Here is a 27109-nt window from a genome sequence, read left to right as displayed (position 1 = left end):
AAAATACTAAAGCCTTTTTATGATTTTAGAAACTTATCACTTTTATTTTGGAATGATACGTGCTCCTTTATGGAGAAAACAATTAGTTAATTCTTGCCCAATATATTTATTTACCATTTCACAGTAGTTTATAAGCTAAACAAGGCAGGGAGAATAATTTTCCATCCTATAATTAAGAAAGTATGTAGCTCATCAAGTGGGGGATCTTGAAATAAAATACTACTGACACAAAACCGGCTAAATTGCTTCGTCTATACTACCCCTGAAGGGTACCAGAGATAGTGTATGTGAGTATTCTAAACTTTTCATGACACGAAGGCACACCAGTCACAATCCAAGAGGTAGACAGTGTTAATTTATTTGGTATCTATTTTATTTGAAATCTATTTCAATCAGTAATGAGTTAAAGTGGAAACAAATACATGATGACTTATTGAGGGTCACTTACAAGGAATAATTAGAGACTACTGCGAGCAGTGGGACTTAAGCCAGAAACACGCACCGCAGCAGCACAGCTCGCTCCTGTGCACCCACACCCGCTTCATGTATTTTCCCCTTTCTCGCACGAACCACGAACAACCAATTCCGGATGCTGAGCAATTTTACAGTAAGGGTTGCTTTATTCATTTTTGTATTGCAGAACCTATGACCTTGCTCATCAAGATGTGTGCATGTACATTTGCATATGGAATCACATTAATCATAATAGTCTACCAAAATCACCTCAGATTTGTATGTGTACATGTACAAATTAATTAAATGATTTCAAAGGTCATATGCATTATTGAGTAATTCTGGTACTAGTTGCCTATTCTCTTAGGTAATATTTATGCATATACATGCAGGGTTAATTTATTTGAAGAGAGTCAAACTTAGCTATGAGGAGTAGCTTCTAAGTCAACAGTCACAAATTTAAGGTTAAAACCAGGCTAAAAGTTAATTATCAGAAGTCAATTGGTTGCAATAAATTTATTCCTCTCACCTTTGTTTGAAATATAGGTGCCAAGAAATACTTCTCCAAGTACAAGAATAATGGCAAATGGCAACTAACCACTTGGTTCAGAGTCAGAGACGAACTCATAGGGGTTATAAGAACCTGGGCAAAGCTTTCTTATGACACCTGCGTGAGTTTTTTCTACTCCACTACAGCTGATGGTGCCAGGTGGAAATACCGCGACACTGGACCAAGATATTTTGCTTTTCAGTAGCTGGAAATCCAGATTTTTAATGAAAACAGCTAATTTAAAAATTTTTGTAATTTTTGAAAATACAAAATATATACTATCTATGCCAAATAAAACAAATCTGGAGAGCACATTTCAGACATAATCTTCTGATTATGATCTCAGGGTTAACAATTTGATTTCTATGATGTATTTATGAAAAGTCATGTAATTTGACTACTGATGTGTCAAAAGACTGATTAAAGAAAATTAAATATTCAAGATTAGTATACAACTATTCTATATTCACAAACCCCATTTCATGAACTTCATTTATTATGAAAAAGAAAATACCAAAGCCGAGAGCTTGACAATGTAATAATAAGGATAACCTTTATAAGCTGGGCTTTACATGCGGTGCACCTGACCTAGGTCACATGTTCAAGTTGGTACTCTGTATTTGCAGATGTATGATTCTAGTTCTAAATTATGACTAACCAATTATACTGACTAAAAAATTCTGTCGAAAGTGACATTTTAAATGAAGCATTCCAGTAAGAAAACTAAAAATTTCAGCCTAATTTTAACCACTTTTGCTATTCAAAATTCCGTTAATCAAGTAGGGAAAATGTCTTCAACACCTAGAATGATTTATCTGTTTGTATGAATGTGAGAAAAATGATCACATCTTCAAGTAATAGATTACAAGTACAAGGAAAGTTCACATTACAGCTATGCTGATGAAAATTACCTGTAGGCTGTTACAACAGAGCTGGTGAATTAATTAACCTTTTGCCATAAAAATTTAGAAACTTCAGCAGAGACTGGGGTTTCTCATTTCCCTTGTTCTAATTTCTTCAGTATGTTAGAAAATAAAATGATGTGCAGATAGCGAGGTTAATAAATAAAATATTCTGAGGTTTTAATCTTCCCTATGTTACTTTAATAAAACCACGCAAATTATGATTAAAATGTAGAAATTAGATGAGTCATCTCTTATTTCAGTTAAAGATGAATAATACCAGTTGATTTCTATGTAGATTTGTCTTTGACAAATGAGATAAATTTCCCACTGTGAATGAAGGCTGTTTGAATTATTTTTCAACTCTCTAAAACAATTGGAGTTGAATAAAATATGTCTTTTTCCAATGCGTTTTTAAAAAATAATCACAAATATGCATTCTTATAAACTTCATTTTTAAATGAATAGGCACATTATCTATATTTAAGTGCCCTGGTCAAGCATTTTGATAGTTTTTAACCTAGATTTTGAAGCTTAAATATCAGTAACACTAAATGAAGGCAGGAAGTAGAAAAAAATTTAATGACAGCATTATAAGTCACTGTGTTTCCTCAGTGGAAAAGATTAACAGAACTTGGTAAAAAGGAAAATTGTACAATATTTTAAAATTGCTACATTGTGCTTTAAATATTAACATTGCAATTTATTCTGTCTGTAGGCTGTGTTAGAAGCAATATTTCACTTCCTCTACGTGGCAGTGATATCTCCTTGACAGCCTTTAATACTTAATTGTTCACTAACAATTAGGGCTGTTTTCTTCCACTAACTAGTTTTTAAATTTATTTTTAAATAATCCATTATTTAAGTAGTTAACAATGGGTAAATTATATCCTCAGTTGGTTACTGAACATTCTTGTTTAGATAGTGGATTACATGCAAATTGTTTTAGAATCTTAGGGTATGTCCCTGTTCCAACAGAATGATTCACTGTATTCACCTTCAAAGAGCTGAACTATTGAATATGTTCCAAAATATTTTTAGGAATTCAATTTTGGTAGCAGGTAAGATGTCTACAATAATGTACCAAAGTAAGAATAGGATATTTTATTTTTATAGAGTGAATAATGCTTATGTAGACAAAGATACATATTTTTTATTAAGGGTAAGTTATTTTATTAATAAATATTTCAAAATAAATAGCTATTTAAAATAATTTCAAACAAACAGTAAAATGTTTATAACTACTAATATATAAAACAATTTCCAAATGAATCCTTCTATTATGTATAAAGAAAGATAGTATTCTTTTGAGACAGGGTCTTACTACATAGTTCAGGCTGGCCTTGAACTCATCATGTAACTCAGGCTGGCCTCAAACTTGTGGGGATCCTCCTGCCTCAGCCTCCTGAGTGCTAGGGTTACAGGCATAAGCCTCCATGCCCATCCAGGAATATAGTTCTTTGAAGTTGATAAAATAAGAATATATTCCAAAACACTTTCTGCTATTTCAGTTTTGAGAGTAGTTCTGCTATAAAGCACACACTTTCAGCTAAGGTGTATGTTTACTTGATGCAACAAGGCTAGCACATTCCTGTCAAATGGAAAGCTCGTAATTCATGCACTTTGAATATGTAATCTATAAAGCTTGAGAAGATACTAGGGATTTTTATCAATATTTAGCTTTTCTTATGTTAATTTCAACTGGATTTAATATAGCTATTTATTACTACATGTATATATAAGTGATAGTATATAACACATATATAATAAGTATGACTTGAAGTAATTCAAAATTCCTTAATTATCATAGGAATGCATGCCACTCTTTGGAGACATGACCTACATACCTGACAGGTAGTGTTCTGTCCCCTTTCCTCCTGTCCATCTCTCTCTGTGGAACAGGGTACCAGCGGAAGTTCAGCTTCCAGTTAAAACCCCCGTACGTCATGTCCGACCCAGCCATATATTCAAAGGTATCATCACTAATCACATCAATGATAGGGCATACAACTGTTTTCCTGTAGAAAAATTGAAACCAGTTTACATATAATGAACATTTATTGTAACCCTAGCTCCTTCAAATTGAGTATAGCTGGTATTATAAAAGTTAATTTTTTGGTGTTTTAAAATGACTTCAATTTTACTTAACCATTTTTCTCTATAAAATTATTTCATTTGACTATAACTTCCATACCTTCTCCTTATTCTAAGATGTGAAATCGAATCAAATATACTAATTGACCTTCAAGCTGATTTTCAAATGCACTGTAAGTACTAACTCGGTAGGATGAGCATAGCTTATTTTTCATAACACCTCCACCCCCAGCATGATTAGTAGAGCTGCCTTGAATTATGCATCTTTTCACTACAACCCACTGAAAAGCAATAACATGCACAGAGGGGAGAATAGATGACAATTAGATCTGATAGTCTGCACTTCAAATAGGGCAGGTTAGCTCAAAGGGAGAGTTCCAAGAATATCTTCATGAAAAAAAAATCCTACTAGAATAAAGAACAGGAACAATTAAAACTATGACCTATAAGTGTAAGTAAATGTGTTCTTTGAAAATAATTGAGCTGTGACAGTTTCTGAATTGAGCTGTTCTAGAATTAGGAGTTGACAGTTGTCACAATCCAGACAGTACTGGAAAACAGGGCAACACGATCAGCTTAGGATTCTGATGTTTATTCTGCTTTTTCCTAAAGAAGAGGAAATGCAGGAGGCTTAATGTTCCTGAGAGCATCTTGGCAGGGTGCGGAAACCTCACTCGGGTATCATTAGGCGCTCTTTCATCCACGAAGTGCTGTCCCTCTTTTCCCTTGTTCTCAGCTTATGTGTTTTTCTGTAGGCCCAGCCTGCTCCCATCGCCTCACGTAAAGGCTCAAGTCTACCCAAGACTGCATTGATTGTACTTAATTTTGAAGAACTAGAGCTTGTTTTTCATAGATGGCAGGAGGTAAATACAATAATAGGCTCCCACATCACGTGCACATTTGGAAAGAGGTGCTGACTGTTATTTCTGCTTTTTTAACGCTAGAGTCATCAATGGTCACCGTTAACTGTATTTCACGTTAAACACGTTCGGCCAGAGCCCGAGCTTCTCTGGGACCAGCGGGCTTCATCTAGGCTCGGAAAGGTTTCTTGGTGTCTCTGGACCCAGCAACAATATTGTCTCTTTTCATTAGATTTAATAATTTAACTTGTGGGGTAAGGAAATTAGATCTTATAACCTTGGACAGAATTTATTATCTATTTATAACAATGCTAGAATTTATCAGAGACAAGGGGTGAGAGTTTATAACTTATAAACATAATGCATGCACATTTTAGAATAAATAATAAGCACCGTATACATGATCATAATAAAACTTTATATTAAAAACTGAGCTAAATGTGACACATACTTTGTAAAAGCAGCACAATGTACAAAACGTTGCCAGAAAATGCATTGAAGATGTTCTGTCTCCTTTGCCAATCTTATTCTTCTGTGGGTACTGTACAATACCCCAAACGCCATTAGCTGTGTACTATACTTAACTGAAGAAATGATTTCCACTTCTCTCTTGAACTGCTGCGGTTCACTGTACTGACCAGCCTCCACTCACCTTCCTGGCAAGTACCACATTCTGCCGAAGGAGCGCAGAGTAAGCAGTCCCTGCCTTGAGTGTCTAGTTAGGAACTCCAATTCTACACAGACTCATCGACTGAACAAGAAATAACTATGTAAGCAAAGTAATACTTTGCTACTACAGCGGACAACATTCCATTTTAGTTATTTTCATTAGGTGCTTGGAAATGATACTCATTACCCCCACTGTTTATGGATGTTTGCAGAAAAGCCTGTGCTCCACTGCATCATCATCATCAGACAGAATTGTACTTCTGTTCCAGGATTCTTCATTTCTACAGAGTGTTATTCAACCTTTCAAAGTTCATAATTTGTAGGTAGAAAGTGGAAATGTTGCTTAAATAATTAAACTTACAGCTGTGCTGTTTGCTTGTTTTCCTAATCATGATTTCATTTCAGTGGGGAGTGTGTGTGTGCGTGTTTATTTTTAAGATTCTCAAGGTGAATTTGAACCATACTCTGAGTACAAGCACTGAGGTAATAAAAAGAACACTGGTGAGCGGGTAGGAAGAACTGGACTACTGTTCCCAGCACTTCCAGTAACTGGGCCAAGGTGTATAATTTCTTTGCTTCTCCCTATTATTAAGTGTAGAGAAGAACATCTGCATTACCAACTCAAAGTAGGGTTGTGAGGACAAAAAATTGCTTGGAAAATGTGCTCTTATAAATGTATTTCAGACTGGATTAATTTCCTCTACCTAGAAGCCAATATTCAACATACTTTTATTGTTTAAATTATTTCATTATTTCTTAATCAAAAACATGTTCAACATGATGAAGCCAATCCTTGCGTACTGAAACGGCCTTTCACAGAAACCTACGAAATAAACCTGAAAACAGCACTTGGAAGAGGAATTCTGATAGACAGCTGGAATCGCCTGACAGGTCCAGCCCTGACCCATGCCGAAGTAACGCGGGAACTTCTACCTGTCTTCCTTGATTCTCGCCAGCAAAGGCTCCAGCCATCCTAACGTGCATTCACAGTGGGCGTCCAAGAAAGTTATGACCTGCCCTTTCGAAGCAGCTGCTCCTCGAAGACGGGCACGGATTAACCCCGAGCGCTCTTCCATCCGGATAATTCTGACCGGGACTTCTAAATTCTTCACGTAATTCTCTAAGGTCAACTTGAGAAAATCTGTAACATGCAATAAGAATTTTCAAGAAAATTTCAAAACTGTTTTAAGACAGACTGGCTACCTCCATGACCAAAATTCAACATCCAGAAATTGTGGTCAACTCCTAACACAATTTTTTCATTAGGTAAGATAAAAGAATACCAATTAGATCAGTTGACTAATGTCTCACATCCAGTCATATAAGTTCTACATGTGATCAGCTGGATTGGAAAAAGAAAGAAAACGTTTTGTAAGTCATCTTGAGGTAGTTAGAGTCAAAGAACATAAAGACAACCGAAAGAATTAGCTACTTGTTCTCGGGGTTGACCCTGACAAGGCATACTGACAAAAATCTGATGGATGGTTGACTGAAAGCAAAACACAAATCACTGTACCGACTTTTAACTGTAATAAAGGATTCTCATCAAAAAATGCAAGAAACATGTTTCATACCTCTCTCACTGGCGTCATCTACCAAGATGACCTCAGAGAGCAGGTAGTGTGGGGAACGGTTTATGACACTGTACACAGTGCGAAGGAGCGTGCTCCACGCCTCGTTGTGAAACACGATGACCACACTCGTGTTCGGAAGCTCATCGGGGTAGACTTTCGTCTTGCATCTGAGAAACAGAAGAGAAGGAAAACCCTAAGAAAGTTATTTTTCATCCTACTCATCAAAAGAAGAAATATCCATAATACTACAAATTCCGTCTTGAAAGACTGCACTGAGGAAATGTTTTATCTAAAATCATTTTCTTTCTTATAAGTGCTCTGATTAATCATTTGGCCTTTTGAAAATTAAATATGTGTAATTCTCATATTTTAACTCCAACAGGGAATAAAGCAGCATGATTTCTACAAGCCTAAGAGAATCTAAGAATGCTAAATAACATCCTGAGACTGTCAGTAAAAGCTAGGTACCACAGGGACAGATGAAGTCATTTAATAGATGTAATTTTATTTTTTGTTTAGAAAAAACAATTATCATGTAACTCAAAATGTCATAAGTACAGAGTTACATATGAGTATACACCGCTTTGAGGTTGCAAAACAGATCTTGTTATGTATGATTTTCGTTCTACTTGAATGGTGTAAGTCATGGTGCTTTCAGAAAAAGGTTTAGGAGCCAGGGTCCTGGCCTTGAAATTTCCTGATTTTCTGAATATCAGCAAAGGAAATGGGCTTCCAGCACTTCTCAAAATATGATATACATGGACACCATCTTAAGATTTATTAAAACTCAGATTTTAATTTTAGGATATAGGATGGAGCCTGAGATTTTGTATTTTTAAATCTCTCAGAACATTAGGATCCTTTCATCTCAGAATCCCACTTGTTAGGAAGGAAATAGATCTGTCATTACAATTAGGACTTCCCATTACAAGAAAAACTTTCACCTTTATTTGTACATCCAAAGAAGTCCAGATTTCACCTTTTAAGCAATCAATCCAAAAAGGTATGTTTGGGTAAGTAATATGTGCAGTGTTCTAGGTGGTTCACCAAATTTAACATGCAGCTGGCCGTTTCCCCTGTCAACTTGTCAACATTCCTACAGTTTTGTCATGAAATTTTAAATCATTATGATTATATACTACAAAATACCACAGGGCATCTGGAGCAGTAACAGAAGTTAATTCTCGAGGCTATTTTTAATGTAAAATATTCAAAAAGTAAATTAAAATAATTCCATAAAATTAAATGCACCAGACACCTCCTGGCCCTCATGAGGACCTCGTGCAAACACAACGGACTTTGTTAAAGGTAGCTTCTTATGAAAGAGTGGAAACAACGTCCAATAGAAGGTCGGATGTGAAAGCACATAACCAAAATGGACTGTGCGGCTGTTGAGATCTTTATCATTTTTAAAAGAGCCTAAAATGTCGTATGAAATCTTATTATATGCAGATAAGAATGTACGTATTGTAAACTATAACTCTGCTCAGCACATAGTTCTTTGAAAAATTCATTAAGCATCCGTAATACAAAGTTACCTCACATGAAAGAAAATAAAAATGTCCAGGGGTGAGAAAAGCAGTTGCAATCACAGCTATCTATTCCCGCGCTGGCGGAAAATTCAAATACTCCCACGCGCTTCACTATCACTGCACTCGAATCTCTGGGCGGCCCATCATTATTTAACCCAAGATAGCCATGTCGGTAAGTGGGAAAGTTTCACTCCACTATTTTATTCACTGCTCCACTCTGCTTCCTTGTTAAATATCCCGTCACTTTCGTCATGCCAAGCACAAACTATGTCTGATAAAGGTAGTCATTACCATCAATGAGGAAGTAATTTGGAAAAATAGGATGAAGGCAATCCAGCAGTCAACAAACGCTGGATTAACCCAGGACTTTCTTGCTCAGCATCATTTGGAAAAACAGCGATTATTTTAAATCATAGGTTTATATTTGATACACTGGATGCCAGCAAAGAAAATATAGATGAGATATAAATTTAAATAAATTTTTAAAATATTAAACTAAAAACAAGTATTTAGGCCTTGCATCTTTAAGACGGTTTAACCACTTTGTAACCATTCTTTCAAGCTTTATTTTTGTGGTTACAAAATTCTTTCACAAATGTTAACTTTATATTCATTATATGTGTCAGTGTTATAATGAACTAATTTACCACTGATGCAGCCATTGTGTTTGCTTAGAGCAAATTTCCACTGTCATTTTTTAATGAAGCATCAAAGTAAAAATGTCTAATATGTTTATTAACTCTTCTTCTTACATAAACAGTCATTCTTCAAGGGAAACAAAACTTTAGTTATACTGGATGAATACTTTTTAGTGACCTAATGTACAGCAAGGTGATTATAATCAATACTGTACCACATATTTGAACTGTGCTAAAATAACTGATTACAAGTCATCTCACCACACACAAAAGAACACAATACTATGAGGAGACAGATATTTTAATTAGCTTGCTTTTGATAATCATTTCACCATGTTTATGCATATAAAATGTCAAGTTTTACACCTTAAATATATACAATTTTTCTTTGTCAAGTATACCTCAATGAAGTTGAAAATTGTCAGTAAGAAATGAGGTACTACTAAATTAAGTAATTCTTAAATTATACAAATTAAACATTTTTATTCATTTCATCCAGTTATCTCAAATGCAGAGATCTGAATGAACAAGAGTCATGATTTTCATCATTTCTAGTGAGTTTGTGACATATTGAACTGGTATCTTTGTTTATATTTCATCAAATTCACTGCTTCATGTATAGTAAGATACACTATAATTTTATGTACAACAAAGAAAAAATGTTTTCAAATAAAGTAAAGCATACTATTCTTATCACTAGAATATTTTTATTACTTTGATTTTATAGAAAAAGATTTTCCAATTATTTGGACAAAGATTTGTCATGCTTAATTTATGAGTAAGCCCAATGAAATTCCTATTAAGTTGAAGTTTCTTTCACCTCTTCTATGAAGTTTCCTGCAGCTTTGATTTTGTATTGTTTACCATGGAAGAGCCAAACAATTAGCTCTTATTTAGTATCAAAACATAAAACAATTTGTTTTATTAGTATCTTCCTTGGTACTGTGAAGTTTTTGTTGTATTTTATTTCTGTTTGTTTTGTGGTGCTAAGGATGGAACTCAGGGCCCTATGCATGTTAGGAAAGCACTCTAACACAAATTATGCCCTCAGGTCTGAAGGCTTCATTTTTTTTAAATAAACTTTATACAAAGCATGCTTAAATTTCATGGTACAAATAACTTATACAAAGTGTCTAGGTTTTAGGGCTTGGGAGATACTTCAGTGGCAAAGCACCTGCCTGTCAAGAGCAAGGTCCTGAGTTTGATTCCCATTACTGATAAAATAAAATAAAATAAAATCTAGGTTTTGATTTCATGAGTGTAGAATGAATGTGAGATTCTGTGTTTCTAATGAGATTTGTGCAAATGCCCACATTGTCCATGCTTTAAATAATAAAAAACTCTATATAAATCATTCATTATCCTCTGTGTTAGTTACTTTTCTCAGTGCTGAGACCAAATATCAGACACTCAAAGTTAAAAGTTTATTTAGTTCACAGTTAGTCCATAATCAGCTGGCTCCCAGACAGGGTGGAATGACAGACAGGCACTGGGGAGGAGAAACAGTTCACGGCTGTCGGAAGATAGCAAAGCCATCAAAGGACGAGCACAGCTCTTTCTATTCTTTATGTCTCATCCAGGTAGCACTCACACCCTTAATCTTAGCGTCCCTGATCCTCGCATTGCACCATAAGTCAATTCCAGCATCACACACTCTAGATCCAGCCACCTCTGAAAAAGCCCCAGCTATGACTCCACGAGGCTTTGGGAGAACATCTAGACACCGCCATAACATTCTGCCATCAGACCCCCAAAGACTCATGCGCATCTTTTCATGCAAAAGCCATCTAGTCCATCTTTAAGATCAGTCAAATTCCTAAGTTTCAGTACAAATGAAAAGGAAGTTAAAGGCTTCCAGCATTCAATGGCACAAGATAGATATTATCATTCCAAAAGGTACAAATAAGGGGACACAAAGGAGTGGGACCAAGTAGAGTCCAAAATCCAGCAGGGCAAGCATTAAGTCCTGTAGTTCCATATGCAACATCCGAGGCAATCTGTGGCAATTTGTGAGCTCCAAAGGGCCTGCGTAGCTCTGCCCCTACAGCACTTCTGGTGGGAGTAGCTCCCATGGCTTCTCTCTTAGGCCTGCATTGCTCCCTCCTTGAGCTTTCCTTAGATGACACACCGTCCTGGCTTTTCAAATCTTCTGGGGTCTCCACTGCACCTCTGGCTTCACCATCACAGCCTCACACACTGCCCTCTCTGGAGCACACTGCCTGGCCTTCCGGGGCTTCTGAAATCTGGCTGGAAGCCTTCTTAATCCCGTAACTCTTGCATTCTGCATGTGCCTAAAACCAGCACCACGTGGATGATGCCATGATCTGTTGCCAGCGGTAGCAGTGAGCAGGCTTCCTTCTCCCTCGGCGGTAGGGATCGAGTGCCCGTGAACTAAATCCCAGACTGCTGCCCCTCCCGCACACAGTGCTGTGGGGCTCTTTTCCCAAGTGGAATTGCAGTCATTGCTCCTACAGGGTATTGCTCTTCCAAATAAAATTTAACTTAACTGCTATTTCTTGACTTTCTTCTAGATAAAAACTTTTTTTAAGATTAAATCACAAAGTAGTGTTTTTTTCACCTGAGAAAAACCCTTGACCTCCATATTGTAAGATTTTTTGCCTTTGTTTATTGGTTGTGTAGGTTTTGTTTTTGCTTTTTTATTTTTAGCTAACACACAAAAATATAAAAATTTTACATCCTAATGGAGAACTCTGTAATTTTGATACATATTACATAATATTTAAATCAGGTTAGATGTATCTATGGCCTCAAACCTTCACCATTTCTTCAGGATGAAAACTTTCAATATCCTTTCCACTAGGATTTAAAATATAACTGTTTTCTATATTCAATGCAGTTATGTTGCAATAGTACCCCGCAGCTTCTTGCTCCTGTCTAGCTGTAGATTCATCTTGCTTCACCTATTCATCTTGCTCCTCCATCCAGCACCACCACCTGCTTGCTGCAGCCTCTGGTACACTGAGCTTCTTAAGACCACATTTTGCAGATTCCCTGTGTACATGAGATCTTGCGCTGCTTGTATTTCTGAGCCTGACTTACTTGACTTAACATACGATCCTCAGTTCCATCAGTGCTGCAGCAAACCACAGGACCTCACTGTTTTTATGCCTGCATGGTATTCCACTGTGCAGCTGTACTAGAGTTTCTTTATCCATTCATCAGCTGGTGAACACACAGGTGTTTCCATCTCTTGGCCATTGTCAATAGTGCTGCAGTGAACAGTGAAGTGCAAATTTGACTTTGATCTACAAGTTACACTTCCTCTGGACAGATATTCAACGGTGGACTTGTGAGCTAATGTGGTTCCTGTTTCTGAATTTTGGAGAAGCTCCCACAGTGTTCTCCTCTATGGCTGTATTAATCTACGTTCCCATCAACAACACGTAAGAGTTCCTTTTCCTCAGCGTCCTTGCAAGCACTTCTTCTCTGCAGTCTTTTATGTTAGCTATTCTCCCTGCGCTGTGGTAACATCTCACTGTGGCTTTGGTTTGTATTTCTTTGATGATTAGTGGTGTTTAGCCTTTGTACATGCTTGTTAACCATGTTTATGTCTTCTTTAGAGAAATGTCTATTTAGATCTACTGCCCACTTTTAAGTCAGGTTATTTGCATTTTAGCTATTACGCTTTTGGAGTTCTTTATATATTTTGAATATCACTGCCTTGTCAGGTGCACACACTGCAAGTATGTTTTCCATTCTTTGGGTGTCTCTCCACCCTGCTGAGCTTTCCTTTGCTGTGCAGAAGCATTTTAGTCTTATGCAATCTCATATTTTCTTTCATTTCCTGTGAGTTTCAGCTCTTATAAAAAAAATACAACTTTACCCACTCCTATGTCCTGAAGCATTTTTGGCTACACTTTATCCTAATAGTTAATTAGTCAAATAATTTTTTTTAAGTCAAATAATTGTAGGTCCTACATTTAGCCCTTACTCTATTCTGAGTTACTCTAACTAGTGAGAAATGGGGGTATAGCTTCATTCTTCTGCATGTGGATATATAGTTTCCCAAAACCTTTTATTGAAAACAATATGTTTTTCCCCCAAAGAATGGCCTTAAGAGCTCTTTAAAACATCAGGTGGCTGCATACTTCTATGGTCTCTATTCTGTTCCATGGGTCCACAGACACCTACATCTGTTTTGCTGTCAATATAATAATGTTGTGATTTCTATAAATTTCTATTTCATTTTGAAGTCAGATAATATAGTACCTCCCGTTTTGTTCTTTTTGCTCAAATTGGCTTTGACTATTTGGGGTTTTACGTGGTTACATGTAAATTTTAGAACTGTATTTTCTAGTTCTGTAAGAATACCTTCTTTTAATGGGATTGCACTCAATATGTAAATTGCCTTGGGCAATACAGATGTTTAATAATACTGAGTTTTTCAGACCATGAACATAGATGACTTTCTACTTTATGTTCTCTTCAATATATTTCATCAGTTTTATTGTTTTCTTTGTAAAGTTCTTTTACCTTTTTGATTAAATTTAATACTTTGTGTTTAATTTTTCTGGCTCTTTTAAATTAGATTGTTTTCTCTTCTTCTGTTTCAGAGAGTTTACTGTGGGAATATAGCAACACTACTATTGGCTTTTTATGCACCAAGAGGTTTTTAAATTAATTTTGTATTAAATAATTTTGGCGGATTTTGGGGGGTTTCTATATGTAAAATCACATTCTCTCTAAACAGTGATGATTTGACTGTCCAGTTTGGTTTCCCTTTATTTCTTTCTATTGTCTAATTACTCTGGCTAACAGTCCCAGTGCTATGTTGAACAAAAACTGGTGCAAGTGAGTGTAATAGCTCCGGTACCAGCCGCGGGAATACAACGCGTAACATATACCATCTAAAGAAGGAAGCAGCATTCATTTGGCTCATGGTTTGTGGCTGTGAAACAAGAACATCACAGAGGAGGGTGTCATGAAGCAAAGCCGCCCCTCCAGGACGGGTGGAAGCAGAGCACAGAGGAAGATGCCAGCAGGAGTTACACCCTCAAAGAGCCTCCAGCGGCCCCCTCCTCCCACTGGGCCCTACCTCCTCAAGGACACTCAGCCTCCTACGAACCTCAGCGGATTAATTCAGCAAGGACTGTAGCAGCTCTGTGATCCAACCACGGCATCTCCAGCACTCTCTTATTCCATTCAAATGGACAACTAAGACGAACTGGCACAGTGGGCGTCTTTGTTCTTAGACCGCAGAGAACGTTTCCAGCTTTTCCTTGCTCGATACACAGAAAGTGCTGACGTATTATCACTGGCTTTTGCAATGCTGAGGTACACTTCTTGTATGCTAATTTGCTCAGCATTCTTATCACAGATTTGATCAAAAGCCTTTCCTGAATCGATGAAGTTACCCTGTGGTATCCATCTCTCATTGCACTGATATGGTTTCTCATACCTACTGATCGGCATATCTAACTGTCCCGGAATCACTGAGATGGATCCCACTTGATCAGCATGAATAATATTTTCAATGTGCTGTCGTATTTAATTTACTAATATTTCAGTGATGAAATTTTTCCACATAATAAAACATTTATAACTATTTAACTCACCACAGGTAGAATGAACAGTGCACAAAACTTAGAGAGGCATGGAGTACAGGAGCAGCTAGGATCGCATTCAGGAACGCCTTAGCAGTGCTGGCTATATCCTACTGTCAGGACACACAATTATGACAGCCAGGGGTAACTGTGAAACTCACTCACTTCAAATACTTAAAATGAAAAATCAGGGGCTGGGGATTTAGCTCAGTAGCAAAGTGCCTGCCTGGCAAGCGCAAGGTTGTGAGTTCGGTTCCTGGTACCAGAGGAAAAAAAAAAAAAAAAAGAAAAAAGAAAAATCTACACGTCTTAGAACAGCCGAGTACAATATTTTGTTGTCTAGCTAAGAAAATGTACTTGATGTTGATGTAAAAAGGAACTTTTAGGGGGATTAAAAAGAACGGAGTTGAACTGGCAGCAAAACATTCCCTCCCAGGACATGGAATGCAGACACCTACAGAAGAACAACTTAATGAAGAAAAAAGAATCAGAGCTCCAGAAGCGAAGTGCTCAGTGAGCTCAAAGATTATATAACAACAGATAATGTAGATAATGAATAAAATGATCAGTGAACTTACAGAAAACACTCATAGAAACCTAGTGGAGCTAAGTAAGATGATAAAAAACGCAAATGAGCAGTTTAGAAAAGAATGCAAGTCCATGAAAAAGTGCCAAACAGAAAACCAGGAGACAAAAAGTTCTGCTGAAAGTATGGGCTGCAGAAGTGAGAGCAGCATATCAGAATTGGAATGTAGGGCTGTTCCTACTGGGGATTAAATCAGGTTGAACCCTAGGGCTTTATATGCGGTTACTTCCCCACGCTCCCCAGGTGGGGCTGGAACTTGCAATCCTCCTGCCTCAGTCTGCAAAGTGCTAGGATTACAGGTGCAAGCCAGCTTATATTCTTTTATAGGTCATATCAAATTTTTAATGAAATTGATTAGAAAAAATAATAAATTAAATTCTCTCTTTAGTTAGAAAAATTGAAAACATTTTAAAGTACTTAAACATATCTTAACCTTCCATCCAAATATTTATCTTTAGATTAAATAGCCATTTCTCTAGAATTAGTACATTAAAATTGAACACAAAACGTACACAGTAGATCAAATACTCTTTTAGTACAATATCTTATGAAGACATTTGTTTTCCTTCTCCATAAATACCTAGGTGGAATTGGCAAAAATTAACATTTTTGTAGGAGCACAAAGTATAAGTAATTAGCTTTCAGAGTAAGAATCTCAGATTGCAATAGCAAGGGATATCCACTAGTCATCTTAAGTGGCCCAAACCTGCCACTCCAATGAATTTATATCCATTAGCATGCAGCATTGTGTATAAATACTATATGGTGACATAATGAATCCATATTTGAAGCAAGTGACAGTTTATTCCCTTTTAATTATGCAATGATGTATTTTTGACAGTTAATATTGACTGTTTAAATCATCCTACAGGTTTGAAAACACTGGTGTGTGGGTCTCAGTCACAGGATTTTGATTACATTGTCTGGCGTGTGGGTCATGGATGACGGCATTTATAACAAATATGTTTCAGGGATAAAATGTTACCTTGGAAACCAAAGCTGAGAATTGTCACCAAATGTTCTTTAACCCAAAGACAGATTTTTAAATCATGTAAAACCTTCTTTTTGCCCAATCAGCATTTTAAAATAAAACCCACGAAATGCATGAGGGGAATATCTCTCTTCATAGCAGATGTAATTAAGATGCTTTCCTGTCACTGTAGGTTTTGGAAGTTAGACAGTCTTCCCCACTTCACTGATAACTTCCTCTGTCACCTAGATGTACATTAATGTTCCAGGCTTCTGTTTCCTAGCTCTGGATTTACAAGTACATGAAAAAGATTCAGTCAGTACCTTGGAGAGAATACAAAGTTAGAATCATGTTTCCAATGAAACGTGGAAATGCTGTGAGAGTACACCTACTTACAATCTATCCCCTTGACCATGCTCACATCGTTCGAAAATAAACTGCTACAATTTGATTTTATCCTTTTGAAAAGCATATTGATGTTTTTAGATAAGCTACTGAACACAACATGTCATGTCAAAGAAAGAAAAACTGACTAGCAGGTAAGAATGTGAAATCAGGAAGGATCCACAATTACGGTCGTTTAGGAAGGCACAATTCACACAGGGCTCCAGGCAAAGGCTGTCAGCACTGTAGTTTGCATGACTTGTGAGACCGCGCTCAGTGAGCCAGTGGTTACTTTTACTGCCTCAGTCAAAGAAGGTTAACAGTAGTAATTGAAATTAAAACTTGCAACACAAATCATCTGTGTATTTCTCATGTGTGGTAGCTACGAGAATTGCAGACTTAGGTGTGGTTTCTGTTTCCTGGTCAACGTTACTATTCACAGACGGAAATTTTATGTATTCCAGTGCATCCATGCAAAGAAAATTTAGGCAACAGGAAAGTAGTTCTTTCGTCAATTTGACAGCTTGAGGACTGAAGTACAACACAGCTTTCAATTTTACATGTTTTATAGGTTTGTTCTATATACTGATTTATATCCATTAAGCTTCCTAAAATAAGTTCCTATCTCACGATTACTCGAGTAAGTTAAATTTTAAAAATTCAGACAATTTTTTTATCTACCCCAGACACTTTCATTTCAAAATCCAGGTACATGTTGTAAACATCCTTTGCTTGTTTGCTGTCACAGCCATCCTTGCTCTTCCTGTTTGTTTAATTTTTTTAATAAGTGCTGTTAGGCATGAGGTGAAAGTGTTACTGGGCAGAATGCACCTCCCAGACTCTGTTACTTATTGGCTTCTATCTGAAATAACGTCACCAGATCTTTGGTGAGAACTGGAACAGGCAGCTAAAGAATTTCTCTAAACTTTTTCATCCAATACAAGATTACGCAACCCCATTCTTCGGTCTCATACTTTGCGTACGCAATATTTTTACTTAGTATACTCTTTCACAATAAATCTACCCAAGCAGATAGTGTAGATTTCCTAAAAAGTAGAAAAGAAAAAAGATTCATCATATCTATCCCTGCCTTTCTAGGACCTAATATTCTGCATGTTACAAAAATATATTTAAAAAGGAACTGGATAAATGAAAACTGCACAATATGGCAGTATAAGTTATCACATCAACTACCAAACCAAATCTCTATGTTACTGTAATCTGAAGTGGAGACACAAAAATATACATTTTCCATATTTTTCCTTCTGTCATTTGCCTCTAGAGCCAGGAAATAAATAGGAAATGATGAAAAAAGAAAACCAGTGTAAGAAAATGAGATTGCAAGCCGTACTCTCTGAGGAATTTCCCTCTAAGCTAGGTAATACGACTCCTGTTTGTAAATCCTGGAGCAAAACCTGTGTGTGGGAAGCCTGTGGCCACTTCCATAACAGGCCACCAGGGTTCTGATTAGGACACTGGGTCAGCTTGAAGCTCCAGCTCTGTCATCATCTGCAGTGAAGTATCACTGCCGCCCTGCCAGTGCTGTGAGACTTTGAGGACAACAAATAAAATGATTGAGGAATTACAGGAACATAGTCTGCTATTATACTATTATGATGCTATGAATCTCTGTATAAAGTAATACCGTATCTAAAATTACGCAGTTCTGCCTTGTTGCTTGTACCATTCCGACCACTGCCTTCTCAGTTTCTATCTTTAGGTCCTGTCATCAAGAACAGATCTGGTGTCTAGACCGTTCCCGTGTCCCTGCAGCTTCAGGCAACAGAATAGGGGCTTGCCTCTTTCCCTGTCAGTCCTAAATCATTTATTGCCCCTCATCCCACATTTTTGTTGCTGTTTCTGGTGCCCACTGTTAGGTATTTCTGGGTTTTTTTCTTTATAACTTTTGTATTTCCTCTCCTTTTCTTTTTAAAAATTTTATTGTAAGGGAAAAGGACACAGACAAAATAACAAAAACAGACAAAACAACACAAAAACAATAAAAATGATAGAAAATTTCAAGACAAGATGACAGGAAACCAACAATGGCCACTGTATTACACATTGTTACCCTCGAGGTAGCTGCACAGGTAACCACATACGGCATGCAAGACTGATCAAACAATGAAGCATTAACTGCTCCTCTCAACGAACCAGCAGAAACTAGCAATACAGTTACCCCAGCTATCTTGTGCATAGATATAGTTTTTTCCTTCTTTCCTTTCCTCACTCCAGCTCTTCCTTCCTTTTGAGCAGTTTCTTTCCTGTTTTGACCTTAAATGCTACTAAAATTTTGCTGTAAGAGCCCAGGACACATTCTATCTGACGGCTGATACCTCTGCTGCTTGCTTTTGAACATCTTTGCTGTCTGCCAACTTGAAGACCTTTCCTACCAGTGAAGCTAACCCCACACACATACTACACGCCCTGTTCCACCCTGTAAGTTTCTCTGATTATCAAATCTTGCATTCGTCAGCCAGTTTTAGGCCCCACTGCCCCACTTATGATTCCTTATCCTAGACACATATAATAATAGATAATAGCAATGAGGTATCAGATATCATACTATTTCATATATAAACCACCTCATATAATTCTGAGAACTCTTTCCTGCCACTACATAGGCTCTCAAGATTATGATAAGTCTATCTCATAGATTTCATTAATAATTTCATTTCATGCTTCAAGGAGCTCCAAAAAGGGAACATGTTCCAACAATGAAGTGCTCCAAAGGCCAGCCCCCTTCTCAGGTGGGATGAGAGCCCCTTCAAGGGCTAACATGTGGTTTCACTTGACACACTGCTCGCTATCATTTGACCTTAAGAATCATTCCTGATTGGGTCTGGTGATCCTAAACTATTATGTCATATACCTTGCCCAATTCCATTGGGAACCTGCACTGAAAGATCTGTTTAAAACCACGTCAGTCCAGACCACTAATCACACCAACACACACCTGACTTCCCCTTCCAAGATGAGATGCTTGGGAAAGTTATATGGCAGGCACTGACCTAAATACTTTGCACGTGTTAGTTCTTTAATCTTTACAACTACTTGTGGAAGAGAGATGCTCTTACTACTCCTATTTCAGAAAGCTGAGACAGAAAGGGTTTTAAAACCAAAACCAAAGCCAATCTGACTCTAGGCACCTACTGCCCCATACCAGCTCTGAAACAATGACATCAACTCCATTTGTTGGCCTTGCCTGTCTTCAGGCACCAACTTAATGCTTTAAATTCAAAATCGTTATCACTCTAAGAATCACTGTAGAACCTGTTTTCATATACAGGTTCTTTTACTTCCATCTGGAGATACTGAAATAAAAGTAATTTACAATCTTTATTAGCAGTGAAGTTCAATTAAGGGAGAGATGTAATGTGGTTATCACCAACATTCCCCATTAGTAAAGATGTATTCCATCAGGACAAAGAGAGTAACAACTTTAAAGTCAGACTGCCTGTGTTTGACATCCATACCATCACTTACTGAGCTGAACACCGTGGTTTTCACTTGTCAAATGTGAGTAATAATCTAACTAGTTCATTGGAAATACTGTGCACATTACCTTTTGTACTGACCCCACACTCCTAAAATAACCTGTTGAGTTGAATTCCCAATGCAGTAAAGAACAGCAACTTTCCATAACATACAGTAACAGAGAAATTAAAAGAAGGAAAAGAAACCAGAAGTTCGGGTTTGACTGCAATGGTGCAGTGCCACTCCCCGCTGGCCATCTGTCTCGGGCTGTACACCGATGCACTGCGGTGGAGCTTTCACAACTGTAGCTCCACTCCGAGGAAGAACTCGAGTTCAGGCTCTGCACTGCATGCGGAAGAGCAGAGAGAGCCATCTCAAAAGCAATCACAGAACCCTGAAGTTGACCGCGGAACTGAGTAAATCTCGGGAAGAGCTCTGGATTTGCACTGAAAACTCTCGGGGTTTAAGCTGAGCTCATCTTGACTGTAACAGTGTACACTCAACTGACATCTGGTTGCATCAAAAAATACAATTTATGATGGGTCCAATTCTTCCAAAAAAAGGGCAATTATATACTTTTATTGGAGATATTCCTGTAATTGAATAGTTAGCCTTTTTTTCCTAGAACATAAAAATAAGGAAAAATATCCAGAGTATTGTACAACTAAGATTTATATTCTTCCTTTGTGAAGAAATCTCCTGAATTTTGGAAATAAACGATACTTGAGCTCTGTAGCCAAAGTGGAAGAATTCTATTCCATTAAATGCTGCACGCCCTTTGTTGTTTTGGACCATGAATTTATGACATTGCTCCTTTTATTTGACTCTGAGTACAGTTTCCTCCTGCCATTGAAAGTACTCAGCAATTAGTTTTCCAGAGTACATGTTTATTGTATGTGAAAACTCTACTTAAAGTGACTTAGCAACAAAACTGTTTGCTACCGCCATTCATAATTTAAACACATTTGCTAGTGAAAGTATCACCGGCTTTTAAAATTAATAGGCAAGGACTTCAGACCAGATCTTGCTGCTGCCCTCAGGTGCGACTTTACTCCAGGCAAGTGACTGCCCCAGGGATCACACTTTTTAGTTGTCCTGCACAGTGGGACCTCTGCCCTCCTAGACGCAAAGCCAGTGATCTCAACGCTGACATCATACTGTTAATGTTGATCTTGTGAGTCACCAAAGCCCTAAATTATCAAGTGGACTCAAAATCATGCATCCATGGAATAGTCTTAGATTCTCAAAATATATTCCCTGTCCTGCAAAGAAAAATGAAACTCCAAACACCCACTCCTTTCTCCAAGGTTTTAATGACTTTTCACTGTCCACTGATTAAGCTCAAAATTGCCCAGGCTCTAGCTCAGCTCTGCTTCATGCTCCTCTCTCTTCTCCCTATCACCTTTAACTCCTCACCAGCGCTGAGAAGCCCAGATCCCTTCATGAAACAAAAATTGTGCACGCCTCCTCTCTTCCTAACTCTAAAATTCCTCATGTTTGCACTTTTTCTTCCTGGGAGAACTCATACATATTGTCCATGGTTGGGTCTTATTCATAATTTATGAAACTTTAATTTCCCATAGATGCTTAACTATCAGCTCTCCTGAACTCCCAGTACATTTTGAATATTTAGTCTCCTTTTCTTCTCATATGCATACATTGCTGGGGAGTCCCACCCACTGAAAGAAGGTAGTAATTCTGAAACAGGTGGAAAATTCTCAATCATAATATAGCATCAGTTTTCAACATAATATTTGAAGGTTTCCCTGAAAGTTTCCTTTTCTTCTTAGTATTTTTCTATTAAATTGAGAATTTACAGCTGTAGAATTCTTTGAATATAAACATTTATATATTCTAAACAATATGTTTGAAAATTTACATGTAGTAAACAATATGTTGGTTATGAACTAAATAGGCTTAAGGGAAGATGTAGTTATTGAAAATGAAAATCCAATTGGTTAAACAAAGTTCTATAAACAGAGTGAATTAAGAGATATTTCAGAGTAAAACTATTTAAGAATACACTGATTTTTTCATATCATTATTTTCCAGTAATTTTTTTTTTCTTTGTAGGAAGACAGCAGAAGTTGTACTACATCCCCTGGTGCACGGAAAGGCTATGTAGGGTGTTGACTTCTGCTGTTACCCACGGCCAGTTCTGTCGCTGAGGTAGATGATGTTTGGCATGGATCTCCAACATAAACTTGTTTTCTTTTTGTGCCTTGTGAGATGGTTTGAGAGTTGATACATTTTTCTTTTCTATCAAAGTTTTGTCCATTCATTATATCAGAATTATGGTTTTTCTTATCTTCTGCATGCATTTTTTCATATATTACCACATATATCTTCAGCATAAATTCCTAGAGGTGGATTAGGTGAACCAAAGGCAAATGCAAAAAAATATGTTGCAGTCAGTACTGAAAATCCCTCACTACCTGGGATGTAGCAAGTCGCTTTACACTAATGTGTGACAGTTTCATTTTCCCACAGACTTATACATAATTTTAGTAGTCTAATAGGTAAAACTATCAGCCTACTTTTTACTAGCATTTTCAAATTTACAACGGTGTCAAGAATCTTTAAATACACTCAGAAGTCAACTTCATATTTGTGTGTGCATGTGTGTATACACAAATGCTCGTGCTAGTCTTTTGATCATTTTTGTATTGGAGGATTTTTTTGTTTATTATGTTCCTTTACTTTGAAATCAGCATAGTAATTTTTAAAATATATCTTTACAGTAATATTATTACTCTGTGATATAGCTGGCGACATTTTGTATCAGTTTTCTATTTGCTTTTCCACTTCATTTATTCTATATAAATTTTATAGTACAATGTATTCAAATGTAGCAATATTTTCTTACTGCTTATGCCCTATGATCACATTTCATTTCACCCAAGTTATAGAAGAATTTAGCATTTTGTATTTAATTGATGTGGATCTTATCTTTTGTGCAGTGTAACATATGTGTATTGCCCTGATTTTTTCCAAATGACTAACTAGATGTCTCAAAATCACTTATTAATTCCAGGACAGTGATTTGAGATGTCGCTATTAGTGAATATCATGCTTCTATTTTTTTTTTTTTTTTACTTATCTCTGTACTTCTTATTTCTTTCTACTTGACTACTTTTTCACTCCCCCATCACACTGTTTTAATTATAGAATTTTATACTGTTTCAATATCTGGTGAGCATGCTGCCCTCGTGGCTTATTTATTTGATTTCCTGACCATTATAGGATGCTTTTTTCCCTCCATGGGGGTATTTATATCTGTTCTGATCCCATCACAGTGTGTGTGCATATCAAAGTATTGGGACAATTCTTCTTATATTTCTCAGTATGTTTATTAACTTGGGTTTGATTTTGTTTCAAATTCTTTTAATGTGAAATTCAACTTGAATAAAACACATACATCTTAAATATACATTTCTTAAGCTTTGATAAACGCATCCAGTTTTTTTTTGTTTGTTTGTTTTGGTTTGGTTTTTCTCCGGTACCAGGAACCGAACTCACGACCTTGCGCTTGCCAGGCAGGCGCTTTGCTGCTAAGCTAAATCCCCAGCCCAAATGCATCCAGTTGCATGACTTAAATACCTATCAAACTATGAATGGTTGCAGCTGAAGGTAGTTTTTCATACATCAACTTTTATCTCCTGAATCAATGACTCATTTGCTTTTTTATAATTATTTTCCACTTTGTGCATGCTATTTTTTGAGAGTTTCTTCTATTTTCTGTCTGTGTCTCTGTCTCTCTCTCTTCTCTCTCTACCACCACACACACACACACACACACACACGCACATTCACACAGACCACATACACTCAAAATGTACTAAAATATGTTGACATGCTTTATACTATATAAAGACAAAATGATGTAAGCTCTTCTTTTTGCCTTATTCTGAAGAATGAGCTAGTCCTGAGCATCTCCTGAATGACAGTGACTGACTGCAGTCAAAGCTTCACCACGTGTCAGCTCTGCCCTTGCCACCATGAACGTCTCATAGATGCCCTCAGCCTCAGTTGTCATCGCTAAATGAAACGTGAAATACCACGCCTCGATGAGTGAAAGCAGTATCAGAATGTTAAATGTATCTATTTTTAATTTCACTGTAATGCTAGTTAAAAGCAGCCATAACTACTGAAGAATGAGAATCCTTGGTGATAAATATTTCTACCTATAAAAGGATAATTTTCAAATGATTTATTAGAAATGAGACAATAAATTTCAGGAAAGCAGATCAGCTTTTCACCTATAATTACACAGTGAAAAGAAGTGGTGAATATAATCACTCCCACATAGATTGCTCTCTGTCCAACAGCTTTTCTGTGTTGCTGCTATCTATTAAACAGGGTTGCCTAAATTGTGACTTGTGTTTATTTACTTTGTATTAAAATATTTTATATCTATGTACTGTAGAAAAGGACCATAAGAATAGTGAGTTTCTTTTTAAAATGATTTTAAAGATTTCAAATCACCTGATTATATGTGGATGTTTTTATACTTTCACATGTAAAAGAAATTCCATCTGTAAATAATCTGAGTTATAATTTTTAACAAAAAATATGCATTTACTACTTAGTCAGAGTATCTCTTTTTCTACCATTTATATGTTCCCAATATGGCTTGGAAAAATTATTAACTTAGTCTTTAAGGTTCATTTAACCAACTTATTTTTTCCTTCAATCCTTTTGGAATAGAGTGGAATTAAAAAAAAAAAAATTTTTTTTTCCTTCTTTTCTGCTGATGCCCATGACCCCTACCTCTCGGTGATGGGTTTCTTGCTAACACAACCTGCGTGACTCCCAACGGCTGAACCGATCCATGCCCGAAGCGAGAACATATGCTTACTCCGTCTCCTCCTCCGACCCTCTCACACTGCGTGGCAGCTCCACTGGGCAGACTCAGCTTCTATTTTCACACTGCGACCCCTTTTCATTAGTGTCCACATGGTTTAATCTCTGGACACCAGCTTTGGGAATTATTCTCTGCACAACTAACCTGACTTTTTTAATATCATGTCCATAAAGACACTCAGCTCTGCGATGCAGGGAGGAGAGGCAAAGGCTGGCAAAAGAGGAAAAGGAAATGACTATGGGGTGTGGGACACACGGAGCAATGAAGAGCATTAGAAACACTCTTCTTGCTACTGTGAGCAAAGTTCTTGTGAGTGTAAATTTCTACTCCTACACTGTGCAGTTTCATAACAGCATCCACTGAACTGTAGGCCCAGGAAGGTCTGCCTTTTAACTTTATGCATGGGGAAAGTGCATCACAAATCAGAAGAAAGACCGGAATAAGAGGCCTGCAAATAGGTAGCACCGGCCAGAACTGATGATGTATTTTTGTAATCCCAGACACACCAGAGGCTGAGGAAGGAGGATGGCAAGTTCAAAGCAGCCTGAGTAATTTATGAAAAAACAAAACAAAAATACCCTAGTAAGGGCTGGGGATACAGCTCAATGGTAGAGCACTTGTCTAGCATATATGGCAAGGCCCTGGTTCTATTTCTTGTGCAAGAACAACAACAAAAACTAGAGATTGTGTTGTAGCACACAAGAACTCAGATCTTTGAACTTCCAGAAGAATGACCTTGTTTCTTTATCATATTCAGGAGATCGTGGGGCATGAATTTTCCCACAAAGTGCAAGCACATCTAGCTCACTTCTTGTGATACACATAGCAATAGATTACAACAAAAGAAACAAGGTAGTTCAAATTTCATTCTGTGGTTCATCAAAACACATTTTAGGAATGAAAATCATGAAAACATTTTTTTCTTTTTTATAAACTCTATCAGGTTTTCTTATCACTAAGCCTTCTTTTATCTGCCATTTTATTGTATGTTCAGAGTATCATTTTACGGAAATAACACAGTATGTATAAAGAAAAACAGTGAAATGTTTCAAAGCCTTCTCTCATTAATCATTGATTTCTATAATTAATTTAGAAGTTATTATAGCATTCTTTTAGGAATTTAAATTTTATCTATGCTAAATATTTGTTTTCATACACAAGATTTGTAGACAAAATATCCATTGAATTTATCCTTGGAAAAGTGATATTGTAGGGGATGGCGATTCAGCATATATTTTAAGATAGAATAATTCTAGTCTTAGTGTAAGCCTCAAAATGTGTCTCGAGAAACATCCCGGAGGGATTGTAAAAAGTTAACTTTGCATTCCTGACTTTGCCCTCGAATGCTTCTCCAAAGACAAAGAACACCCGGGCCCAGATAACCACCTATGACCCTGCCTGGGTTGTTTCATTCCTTTCCTGGCTCTAGATAAACATTGTAACCATAAGGGAAATGTATGGTTATCTAAAGGGGGACATAAAGAACAGAGTACAGAAAGTATAAATCATTGTGGTTGGGCTCATGACCAGAGCCTGACCAGGTCACAAGGCACAAGCAAAACAACGTGTGGCCAGGGCTACAACATTCCAATGTGTTACCATGGAAACCAAAAATGTATATAAGATGGAATCAAAGGCAGGCAGGGGCCCCATGTTCCTGACCTGCTAGTCAGGGATGTGCAGTGACCGGCCTAAAATTAATAAACTCTGTTTGTCCTAAATAGAGTTCTTTGGTCTTCTGTGGAATTCAGCCCATTTGCCACTACAACATCAATTGTAAATTGTGCATATAGAGCAGCCAGAAATGGAACAAAGGAATGTAGAGAATAAATAGTGCAAAAAATGGTAAAAGTGGAGGATTTTCTGAAGTGATAAGAAGATGCAGCCATCACACTGATTTTTTTTTCTAATATTAAAAATAAAACTTGAAGTGAGGAAACTATGAAAAGTTCATACTACCATAGAGAAATGCTGGTTTTCCTTCTTTCCTTC

General features: G+C 36.9%; 1 protein-coding gene across 3 annotated transcripts in view; it reads right to left on the bottom strand.

Annotated features, from left to right (window-relative positions):
* Positions 1-27109, bottom strand: part of Galnt13 (polypeptide N-acetylgalactosaminyltransferase 13) — a 434761-nt gene that overhangs the window by 165651 nt on the left and 242001 nt on the right. For all 3 annotated transcript variants that reach the window (XM_013517499.1, XM_013517497.1, XM_005390819.2), the window contains exons 5-7: positions 7103-7269; positions 6462-6669; positions 3753-3923 (exon numbers count right to left, since the gene is read on the bottom strand). In XM_013517499.1, coding sequence (XP_013372953.1) covers positions 3753-3923; positions 6462-6669; positions 7103-7269 — 546 coding nt within the window. The remainder of the gene's footprint in view (positions 1-3752; positions 3924-6461; positions 6670-7102; positions 7270-27109) is intronic.

Source organism: Chinchilla lanigera, unplaced genomic scaffold (assembly GCF_000276665.1).
Source record: "Chinchilla lanigera isolate Chin_1 unplaced genomic scaffold, ChiLan1.0 scaffold00039, whole genome shotgun sequence".
Lineage (NCBI taxonomy): Eukaryota > Metazoa > Chordata > Mammalia > Rodentia > Chinchillidae > Chinchilla > Chinchilla lanigera.
This window is presented reverse-complemented; position numbering and strand designations above follow the sequence as displayed.